Source organism: Canis lupus, chromosome 11 (assembly GCF_003254725.2).
Source record: "Canis lupus dingo isolate Sandy chromosome 11, ASM325472v2, whole genome shotgun sequence".
Taxonomy (NCBI): Eukaryota; Metazoa; Chordata; class Mammalia; order Carnivora; family Canidae; genus Canis; species Canis lupus.
Genome location: NC_064253.1, coordinates 20,419,475 through 20,431,138, shown reverse-complemented (window position 1 = coordinate 20,431,138; position 11,664 = coordinate 20,419,475). Strand labels below are relative to the sequence as shown.

The following is an 11,664-nucleotide window of genomic DNA, read 5'->3' as shown; positions in this document are numbered from 1 at the left end:
CCGCGTGGCCACCTCCCGCGCTCGCCGCGCCCCGCCCCCGCTGCTCCTCCTAATATGGATTTAATTAGAGTACTTTTTACCTTCAGACTGTCAATTGGAAACCGAACAGGGAAGCAGCGTTCGGCGGCGCCCGCTCTGTCTGGAACAGCGCGTTCCGCGCACCACGCACCTGCGGGAGCGGCTGCTGTAAACCTCAGGGATCCTCGCCGGAGCGCAACGCGCTGCTGTTCGTTCACGTGTGAATCGGGAGCCTGGGTGGCAATGTGGGTCACGTGTGCTCGAGCGCCGCCGAGAGACGAGGTGAAAGGGGAGCGTGGGGGCAGGAGGAGGAAGAGGTGGGGGCCGGCGACTGCTCTAAAGCAAATGCTCTCAAGGACCCCGCAGTGTTACCGTCACATCCTGGCTACGGGCAGGGCAGGTGCTTATCGGTTGTCGTTGAAACTTAAATCAGCATCACCTACCCCCTAGGAAAATGGTGGGTCCCCCCCCCCCCCCCGGAGGAGACATCGGGACCTTCTCCTTTTTATCTCTTCCCTACAGAAACGACTGAGACCACCTGGGCTTCACAGGTTCAAGTCCAGAGGTGTGGCAGTTCTGGAAGGGTAAGGCCAGGACAGAGGTTCAAGGCAAAAAGCTATGTGGAGAGCAATAAAAAGTCTATTTATCAAACTATTATGAAAGGCCAAATAATTTCTTCCAGGAAATGGCCCAAAAAGGGGGGGTCAAATATGGGTCCAGAGAGGGCCCAGCTTTATAACTGTGTTGAGGAGTGCTTTCAGCTCAGCTGGCTGGATGACCTGTTTAGGTTCAGAAGACAGGGGTACGTATGCTAGAGGAATGTTAAGAAAGACATGGTGATGTCTATTTTTAACTGAAGTGATATACAGAACATGAAATAATCTCCCTTTGTTGGGACTACATCCCCTCCCCAGTCCATTGTTATTTATGTATACAAATACTAACATGGTTAGTGATTATAAGAATGGTGATCGTGTAAAGCCAAGCTACAGATGAGAGCTATTTGGTTTTGGTACTGAGGCCACAAACCCCAATGGGACCAATTGGGCACCGTGGTAGTATTTCAAGATGGTGTTGCAGTTCTCAAGGAGCCCTAGGTACTCCCTCCCTGTGCTCTATCCTCCTCACAGCCTGTAGGATAGATGCTGCAGTCCTACCACCCACGGAGGAGGGAGATAGAGTCTGGAGAACTGGATGACTTGCCTAAGGTCACTAGATGAGTAAGGGCTGAGATGAGGCCACCTTGCTTTTCTGCAGCAGGACACTGTCAGGGAAAAGAGAATCAGGAGGCCATCCCATCTGTGACAGTTATAGCTGTGAATCCTGGACAAGGTACTCATAGTTTCTTGAGGCTTCCATTCCCTCACTTTAAATTCCAGATACTATCAGGACATACCTTGTAAGGTTGAGGTTAATACCTGCACAGTGGTTAAAACTGTACTTGGCACTTAATAAACACAGGCCATATGTGCATCACCCATATCCTGGTCTCCATTAGGTGTGACATGTTCTAGAATAACCTCCAACCTCCTTTAAAGGAAGTATAAACCTTTATTTAAAAGTTTGTTCTAGATGACTCATACACATCTATATAACAATTAACTTCTCCCCCATTAAAAGGAGTGATTCTCTTCTCCATGACAATTCTAGCCAGCTAAATTGCCTTAAATTAGAAACAATTTTTCTTTTTCTTTTCTTTTCTTTTCTTTCTCTTCTTTTATTTTGTCATTTGTTGAAAATACCCCTCACAGGTGTACCTCCCGCTAGGCAATATGTAGTTCTTGAAAACTTTCCATATACATATCAAAGTATAACTTCTGACTGACTTATAGTTCTGGAACATCTTGACCTGAAAGGAAAAAATGATGGTTTCTAATACCTAAGTTTTAGGCTTATTGATCCTAAACTCTTGCCAAATGTTTTACTTCACTTGGAAGGCTTGCAGCATGCCCTTCTGAAACACAGAGATTCTTCTGGCAGTTTAAGTAACCCTCCTCTGATTTAAGTGTGCAGTAAACATTAGTTATTGTTATTACTACTCTCCTGGTTTAGATTTTGTTTTTCTCAAGGCAGGTCATACCTCTGTTTGTGACCTTTGTTATCCTGTCTCAGTCAAGCCTCTCTCTTACCATGGAAAATCTCTAATATTTTATTCTGTCTTCTAGACCTTCAGCAACTGAGACTGCTATAATTATTGCCTCCTACAATTTTTTTTTTCTGCAGAGGCAGATTTAATTTGCATTTTTAAATAATTTATGCAGCTTAGCAAGAGTTCCAGGCAAGGAAGGTGGGAAGGAAAGGGTCAGATCAGGGCCTACATTCATCTGTTGTTTTTTTTTTTTTTTTTTTGGATACTATATCCGTGTGTGGATGCTGCCTTTATTTAGCAGATCATTCCAAACTCTTTCAATAACAGAATGCCTGGAAGAGGCAGAAGAGGATGAGGAAGAACTGAAGAAATTAAGTAAATAAAAAGACAAGAAAAATACAGTAGTAAGGGCTGTAGAATGTTTAAGGGAAAGACATTACCACACAAGTAAGAACAAAATGGGAGACTTGTTTATTTTAGTGCTTAAATCAAAACATTCCATTAAGGGCTGCCTTAAATAATGTCACACAGGATATATATGGAAGGGAGAAAACACACTCCCCTGTGCCACAAAAACTATTTGATATAACTAATGACATGCAAACACGATTTGCAAAAGCAGAGCATGACCACAATATGATATTAAAAAAAAGGCTGGTTGAGCAAACAGAGTCCCCATCTTTAAAACAGAAAAAGAGACCTTATAGTTAGAGTGGGTTGAACCTGGTACCTCTTGGTAATAGCAAACCTTCTCCATTACAGATAGGATCAAAGGTCCAGAGAAGTTAAGTCATCCCTGAAAGGTCACTAAGCAAAGAATTCTGTATTTGCTATTTTGGAATAAGTGGTTTGCTTTCAGATGGCTTTTAAAAGTGGATATATTTTTTGTTTCTATAGAATCTTCATATAAAATAGTTGCTCTTTAAGTGTATCTACTTTTATTTAACCAATTATTTTTCTGGTATAATGCTATGACATGTTGTTGTTCTTTAAATATTCACCTACTGCATTGAAAGGCGCATCCAGATTGGAAAACAAGATTCAGAAACATGGCACAATGGTGCATTCACAAGTAAATCATACTTAAAAAATTAAATATTCATGCCAAATCAAAATAATCACCCACTAGTGCCGAAGACAGTTTATATTTCATCATAAAGACAACCAGAAATTGCAAGTATTTGCCAAAATGTCTCCTTTCTCTCACTGTTAAATCATTCTTACTCCCCAGATGCACTTGTTTCCTAATAGTTAGCATTCACAGTACAACTGAAATGAATTACATTCACAATGATCACATTCTGTGTTCAAGTCTCTCTAGAATCGCCTAAAATGAGGTAGATAAACGTTTAAGGGTTTTGTTGGTTGGGACTACTTTCCTTTAGATCATGATCACCTGTTTGTTTTTTAATAGAATTCCAAAATACTCAGCAAAAGATTGAAAATGAGCATTTTGCCTAAAAATGGAAAAATATAATTTCAAAAGGTTATTATGAAAGTTGTTTTACCTCATTTTAATTTAAAAACAGGATAAAGGCAGCAAATTACAAAACCACTGGATATCTTAAAGCTGACAGTCCAACAGAACACGTTTAAAGAGACCCTTGCTCTAGTTCTGGCTTGGGAGTGTGTGGTTGCAGAGGCATCGAGTTCACTCGTTCGGGGGCCCTTAACTCTGACCCAATATTCAAGACTGATTTCTGGAGTTCTTTATAGAAGGCTCTCCCTGACGTCTTGACTCCCATCTCCAGAGGCAGGTCAAGCCTCGGGCGGGAGCTAGAACAGGCTGCACTGCGCGCAGCTGGAGACGGTGCTGAGCGGCTGTGAGGGGCAGGCCGGGTTACATCAACCGAGCCGGGCCTCAGGGACCGTCAGGTTGGGGGCGGGAGACTGGGCACGAGCCCAGCCAGGGGCCCGGGAGTAGGTCGGCGAGAGAGTTCTGGGAAAGCCGGCAGGCCGCTGCGGGTCTTCGTCTTTTTCCGTGGAGCTGTGGGCGAGGCACCCAAGAACTTGCTAAGGGAGCCCGACTTCCTCATGCCTCGAGCCAGGTCTTGGAGCATCAGGTCGTCGGCCAGGACGCCCAGGAACGCGCTGGTGGTGGAACTGAGGATGGTGGCGGCCACCTGCACCGGGCGCCGGGCCGCGTGGGAGCCACTGCCGGCCGCGGTGGCGTCGGCGTCGGCAGAGCCTGGAAGGCAGGGGTCGCCGAGGAGGCGGCGGAGCGCGTACGAGGCGCCGGGCGGCAGGTACTGGTAGGCGCGCCGCCCGCTGTGGTCGCGCACGTGCACCTGCGCGCCCAGGCGCACCACCAGCAGCACGGCGGCGTCCTCGCGGCCGTGCAGGGCGGCCAGGTGCAGCGGCGTGTAGCCGCCGTGCGAGCGCGCGTTCACGTCCACCCGCGCGCCCCCTCGGCGCGCCACCTCCACCAGCTGCAGCGCCATCTCGCGGTCGCCGCTCTTGGCGGCCCAGTGCAGGGCCGTGAAGCCCGACATGAAGTCGCGCTTGGCCGCCAGGCCGCTGTCGCGCAGCAGCAGCCCGTGCAGCTGGTGGGTCCAGCAGCCCCCCGCCGCCCGCACCAGCCACTCGTGCTCCGTGGGCTCCAGGGGCACGGCGGGCGGCGGCGGCGGCGGCGGCGCGGCGGGCACTTCCTCCGCGTCCGGGCTTAGCAGGCGCGGGCCTGCGCGCGGCAGGCGCCTCAGGTGCGGGGAGCGGCCCGGGCCGGGGCCGAGGCCCAGGCCCAGGCCCAGGCCCAGGCCCAGGCCCAGGCCGGCCTCCTCCACCGACAGCCGCCGCCGCAGCAGCGGGGAGCTGCGCGGGCTCGGCTCCTCCGACAGCTGCCGCCGCAGGCCCTGCTCCTCGGCCCGGATCCGGAGCGCGGCGGGGCCCGGGACGCAGCGCACGGGCAGCATGCAGGGCTTGGGGGGCGGCGGCGCCTCGGCCGTCGGGCCGCGCCCAGGTTCCGCGTCCGGCGCCGCGGCGTGGGGCGGGGGCTCCCCCGACAGCGGGCTGGGCGGCGCGGCCGCGTCTGCAGAGAGCCCCTCGGGGGCCAGGGCTAGCTCAACGGCTGGGACCCGGGGCCCGGGGGCACCCCCCGATGGCTGGGCGGGACCCGCCGGGGGCTCCGCGGGCTCCGCGGGGGGCTGAGCGGGCCCAGAGGCGTCCTGCGGCTCCAAGGGCAGGGCCGCGTGCTCGCGTGGTGCCCCCGGCTGCTGCGGCGGCGGCGCGGCCGGGGATGGAGCCCCCGCGCCAGGCGCTTCCCGGGGCGAGACGGGGGTGCTCCGGGGGTCGCCGGGGTCGCCCGGGGGCAGGGCCCGCGCCGCCTGCCGGGGCCGCAGTCTCTTCTTCAGCACCACGAACTTGACGCCGTCCAACTCCTTCACCACCGCCACGTCGTTGACGAATTGCTTGAAGCGGTCCCTGCGGGCGGCGCGGCCGCGCGGGTCGCCGGCCTCCAGCAGGGGCTTGAAGCGGCTCAGCAGGTCGCAGCTGCGCACCTGGCCGCCGTGCTCCAGCAGGAAGCCCAGCACGGCCGCCTGGCTCACCCCGGCGGCGGCGGCGGCGGCGGCGGCGGCCAGCGCCATGGTCAGCGCAGCCCCGCGGGGGCCCGGGCCGCCGCGCCCCCGCGCCCCGCGCTCCCGGCTGCCGGCAGGGGCAGGTGCACGCCGCGGCGGCCGCTGGGACGGGCGGGGGCGGGGGCGGGAGCGGGGGGCTCCGGGGGCCACGTCCTCCCCGGCCAGGCTCACCCGACCGTTTCCACCGAGGCGCGACGGGCGTGTCCCTGAAGCTGGACCTTGGTCACGCCCGCGCCGTGCCGCCCGGGGGCCTCCTGGAGGAAGGTGCGGGGGGCCGCATCGTGCACCCACCGCCTCCGGGGTAGGTTTCTGCCTTCGTACTGCGTCCGATGGGCGCCGGGCTCCATCCCCCGTGCTCGGTGCTCCCTTACAGGTGACAGCTGCCACCGGGACCGCGGCGGGAGGGGGGAGCGGAAATTATCCGCCGCCCCCTCCCCCACCCGGGAATTAAAGGCGCAGTGCCACGCTTCAGCGGGCGCCCGGTTGCCAGGTGGGTGTGCTCCCCAGGGATGCCGTGGTCGACCGGGAGAGGCGACGCTTTTTCTTTCCTTAAGGAATAGCTCGCCACCACAAGAATACCGGGAGGTTATTTAACAGCAATTATTTGTTCATCGATACCGCTCCGATTGTCGACTGCGTTGACCGCGTTTCGCACAGGGAAAGGGCATCTTGCAATTTGCAGCTGAGACAGTGGCCATGCATGTTACCCAAGGTTTAGAAGGGATGTTTTAAAAAAGCAGTTGTTTCATGATGAGATAGTACATTTTCACATGGAAGTTTGAAAATAAAACCACAGAAAGATACAAAGGAGAACTATCACTTGAAATCACCATTAACATTTTGAAATATTTTTCTTCTTCCTTCCATACACACGTGCATACATGTTTTTTGTTTTAGAATAAAAAGCGAAATGGTAATCATGCTATATTTAAATTTTTTCATTTAAGACACAAATATTTGTTGAGCACCTAATTTGGGCCAGTACCTTTTCCGGCTGTAATACATCAGTTAGCAAGAGAGATAAAAACCCCTAATCCAGTGGAGCTCACGTGGCAGGGAAGGGGGAATGGAAATAATATGGTGAATCTGAAAATTCTGTAATATGCTAGATAAATACAATGGAAAATTAAAACAGTAAGACAGGGGGGTCAGATTGCAATTTTGCACCTTGTGTTCAGGGCACGACTCATTTGAAGGTCCCAATTATATAAGGACTAAGGACTTGAAGAGATCAGGTAGTTATGCAGCTAGGTAGGAGAAGAAGCTTTTTGGCTGAGTAAACCACCAGGGGCGAAAAATGGGATCAGTTTCTTAACTTACAAACACCTTACTACAAGTATATAATCAGAGGTACCATTTCTTAGTAGTTTAAGAGAATAAGCCTGGGATCATAATTGCACACTCGAATCATAGCTCTACCTTGGCTTACTTGATTGACCTCTCTGTGCCTCAGTTTTCTTATCTATAAAGTGGGGATGATAATAATGCCTACCTCATCAGATTGTTGTGAGAATTAAGAAAATAAACACAAGAGACTTAAAGCAACGCTTGGCCCAAAGTAAGCATTCAAATTGTATAGCAATGATTATACCACTATTAATGACCAAAACAAAAAAGAAAACAGTAAAATGTGAAAGGCCATCCTTTTCCCAATCCCATTTCCCAGGGCAATTTCTGTCTTCAGTCCTTAAATGCATACGATTTAATCTTTTTTCTCCCACTTTTTATTATATTGTGAGCATTTTCCTCAATGACAATATCTATTCTTTAAATATATATGATTTTTACTATAGCATCAGATAAATATAGTATTACGCTTATTTTCTTATAGTTAGTAGTCTAAATTGTTTCCAGTTTTTAATTCTTGTGAATAGTGGTGCTCATATATAAAACTTTGTGCACATTTCTGATTAATTCCTTAGGATAGAATCCTACCAGTAGAATTACTAGGTCAGAGGGAATTCTTTTCAAAACTCTTGAAACTTAACGCTAGATTGTTTTCCAGAAAAGTTACAGTCCTGTAAAAGTACCTTGTCTTTCCCTCAATGGTATTGAGTAGCATCTTTTAATTTGTCAGTTTGGAAGGTGAAAAGTTGTAGCTCACTCTACTTTTTATTACTAGTGATGTTAAACTTCCCCCCACTTATTTATTGTCTATTTGGATTTTTTCTTTTTGATTTACCTTTCCCCCCCTTTATCCATTAATATCTTCCTGTTGATATGTAGTTATTAACCTTTTATTATATACATTGTCCAGATTTTCCCAGTTTGTCATTTGCCTTTTAATTTTATTGATGACTAGTTTTTTTTATTGTAAATACTGTATCCTTGTAGCTTAAGAATGCTAGTTCAAAATATGAAGATACATCTCCCATTTAAAGGAGAACGTGTAGGATCAACTTACTCTGTAATATTAAGCAGTCTACATCAGAATGATAACAATGCCCTTGAAGAAGTCCCTGTGCTTTTAATCATGCAATGATAACTGTAATCAGCTATCATTTATGTCTGAATATTACCTTTTCTTCAAATCCAACTCAAATCGCACCCTTGCAAAGTCTTCTGCAGCTGCCCCAGGGGCATCCTCCTCCTCTTTTTTTTTTTTTTTAAGATTTTATTTATTAATGAGAGAGAGCGTGGCAGAGACACAGGCAGAGGAAGAAGCAGGCTCCATGCAGGGGGCCCAAAGCGGGACTCGATCCTGGGTCTCCAGGATCACGCCCTGGGCTGAAGGCCGCGCTAAACCGCTGAACCACCCAGGCTGCCCATCCTCCTCACTTCTATGATCTATTTCAACAAACATCTATTGACTATCTTTGGGTGCAAAGCAGTGAGCCAGGTGCTCAGGGGAGAAGGCGCAACCTGCCTGTGGAGAGCTTACTGCTTAGTGGAAGAGAGAAAAACAGTTAATTATGTTACATTCAGATGAAATCAATGCTCTGCAGGCTTACCAGTGCACAGCTTCTAAAAGACCCATGAGGAAGTCTTCAGGAGGCAGGCCGAATTTGCATATGCACAAGATAGGCAAGGGTTTGCAAGTTGGACAGTGAAGACTGAATTCAGGGTAAACAGTCTAGTGTGTTTTCTGTTTAAGTTACGTGTTAGAGGTACAGAAGATAATGTCAGGGAAGTAATCTGGGGTCATGGATAGAGGACCTTAAATTATACTTTGCACTTTATCCTGTTTGCAGTAGATTGCTGTGGAATGCTTGCTTTCTTTTTTCTTTTTAAAAAGTAGCTTCAATTCTTTTTTCTTTTCTTTGTTCTCCAAAAATGATGGGTTCATTTCTTTAAGATTTTAATTCCATTAGTTAACATACAGTGTTGTATTAGTTTCAGGTGTACAATATAGTGATTCAACAGTTCTATACATCACTTGATACTCATCAAAAGTGCCCTACTTAATCCCCATCGCCTATTTCACCTATTCTCCCACCCACCTCCCCTCTGGTAACCATCAGTTCTCGATATATTTTAATTTTCTTTTTTTTTTTTTTTAAGATTTTATTTATTAGAGTACAAGGGCATGTGCAGGCGCATGCATGTATTCGAGACAGAGAGAAAGAGAGAGAGCAAGACCAGAGGGAGAAGGAGAAGCAGACTCCCTCCTGAGCAGAGAGCCCTAAGCAGGGCTAGATCCCAGAATTCTGGGATCATGACCCTAGCTAAAGGCAGACGCTTAACTGACCGAGCCACCCAGGTGCCCCTAATTATTTTTTGATTATAGAATTCATGATTATGTTTTCCCAAATTCCAATAATTTCCAAATTAACAAAATAGATCACATGTTTGAGAAGCATTCCTAATATTTGTTGGCTTATTCTATGAAGCTTTTTATCTACCTCCCTAGGTATAAACACAGCCATGTATTTGTTCAGTGCAGGTGGCATTAGAGCACCCATTATTTTATAACCCATGCTGCTTTGCGGCCTGCCTGCTATAACTGATGCATGTGTGGTGAAGGGATGGAGGAGTGGCACTGCTGGAGGTGATGGCACGTCCTTGGGAGAGACAGAGACAATGAGCTACGGCAGCAGGGCAGAAAGATAGGAATAGATGCCAAAGCTATTTCAGAAGCAGAATTTGCATTATACTGCCTGTTTTCATTTTTAGTCACGTTCCCTTCGTTGTGATTTTCATTTCCATAGCTACTTTTCATATGACAAATTGCTGGTGCCTCAGAAAAATTATTCTGTGATCTCATAGGAAGTGGAGCCTCAATCGAGCTGGAATTTTGTTACTGCCTCCTCTCTCTAAGAGGAGGCGGGAGAAGAACCCTCTGTTAAAGATCATTACTGACTTATGCGGTTTGAACTCGTTCTGACTGTGATCACCAAGAATAGACAACGGATTAAATACTGATTGAAAAGGAGTTGCTGGTACAAGCAAAGTTTATTGACAGTGCTTGACAGGCCTCACGCTCTGAGCTATACAAAGCAATGTAACCAAGGTCACAGTTTATTATTGGCTGAGCCCAATACTAATTTGTACTCATTTACCATTTAAAATTAGCTCACCAATTACTTAGAAGCGATGTTCTGAATGTTTAATAAGGAGAAAACTCATATAAAAGTCTAGCTTAAACCTTTACACTTGTGCATCTGAACATACTCCACTTTAATATTTTAAGTGATGCATTTATAATTTGGCAAACATCAGGGCAAGTGTGCCAATGACATCCAATTCCCCAGGCTACTTTTAAAGTTCGGTGCCCTCCTGACAGTGAGGCCATCAAATCAATTCTTCCAGTGACTCAGTAGTTTTCTCATAAATATTAGGAAAATCAAATATAAAATGTACATTTATAGCAAGGGTAAAATTTTATGTGTCTTGAATTTGGAGGAAGCAACAGACATTTGTTTTCTATCTCATTTCTCTCAAATCTCATATCTATCTCATTTTTCCTATCTTTCAAGTGTTTGCTTCTATCTCAGTATCTTAAATTTGAAAGTCAGCATAGATGGCCCTTTGTATTTTTTAAAGCCACATTTAAAAATAAATGTAAAATTTTAAATCCCCCATGCTCTGTATTCCATAATGTATTGTTTTGTTTTGTTTTGTTATATTGTGTTGCCTATTCCAACATACAATATCCCTTGAACTCTATGTCTGGGCTCCACAGAGACCCAGAGTGGATGTTTCATGTTTGTGACTGTCTCGCCCCCATAATGGGACAAGAATAGGCCCCTTACATTAGGCTTCATCCACCACAGTCTGGCTCCTCTGCCTCCTGGTGTCTCACCATGCATCATCATCAGTAAAGAAGAGTGTCTGGGGTCCCAGTCAGCAGGAGCTCCAAGGATATGAGGACGATGGTCTCCCCAGAACGGCTGTAAAGGGACTTTGCCCAGATAGCAAGCTTTTGCAGTCATGACTTCCGGAATAAATCATGTTTTGTTCTTGCTTACCAGCTCAGAGGGAGCAAAAAGGGCCTCTTTCTCATGCCTGTGACTTGTATAGTTCCCTTTTCTTCAAGGTTGAGGGACTATCTTTATTTCTAAATCCTAGTGACGGGATCCCTGGGTGGCGCAGCGGTTTGGCGCCTGCCTTTGGCCCAGGGCGCGATCCTGGAGACCCGGGATCGAATCCCACATCGGGCTCCCGGCGCGTGGAGCCTGCTTGTGTCTCTGCCGCTCTCTCTCTCTCTCTCTCTCTGTAACTATCATAAATAAAAAAAAAATTTAAATCCTAGTGACAAGTGCCACATCCTTCATTATATCTGAGATCCATTTCTCAGGATGCTTACCAGATTCTGCAGATGTGCTTGGTGGGTTGTTAGAGCACCAGTAGGTCTAGTCTGTGGACACTCGGAAAACTGTCCATGGTAGGCAAATCATGAGCAGATGTGGTCATTTTCTGCCTTTAGTCATTCCTTCTTGGCCATTTTATTCTCATAGATGAGTTTTGATTAAAAAATATGTTTACCCCCCCAGAGGGACATTTTGGGACTCCTTTTTATTTTCAAGGGAGTCAGTGTCTAAATTA

The 11,664-nt window shown here is 47.7% G+C and overlaps 1 protein-coding gene and 1 long non-coding RNA gene across 2 annotated transcripts; one reads left to right on the top strand and one right to left on the bottom strand.

Annotated features, from left to right (window-relative positions):
- Positions 1-317: 317 nt before the first annotated feature.
- Positions 318-672, top strand: LOC112650253 (uncharacterized). The gene is made up of 2 exons (XR_004803691.1): positions 318-418; positions 541-672. It is a non-coding gene; the product is annotated as an uncharacterized LOC112650253 (long non-coding RNA).
- Positions 673-2,555: 1,883 nt separating this feature from the next.
- Positions 2,556-5,718, bottom strand: SOWAHA (sosondowah ankyrin repeat domain family member A). Its single transcript, XM_049116064.1, has one exon. The coding sequence runs from the start codon at positions 5,686-5,688 to the stop codon at positions 3,979-3,981; it is 1,710 nt and encodes a 569-aa protein (XP_048972021.1). The 5' UTR covers positions 5,689-5,718; the 3' UTR covers positions 2,556-3,978.
- Between the last annotated feature and the right edge of the window lie 5,946 nt (positions 5,719-11,664).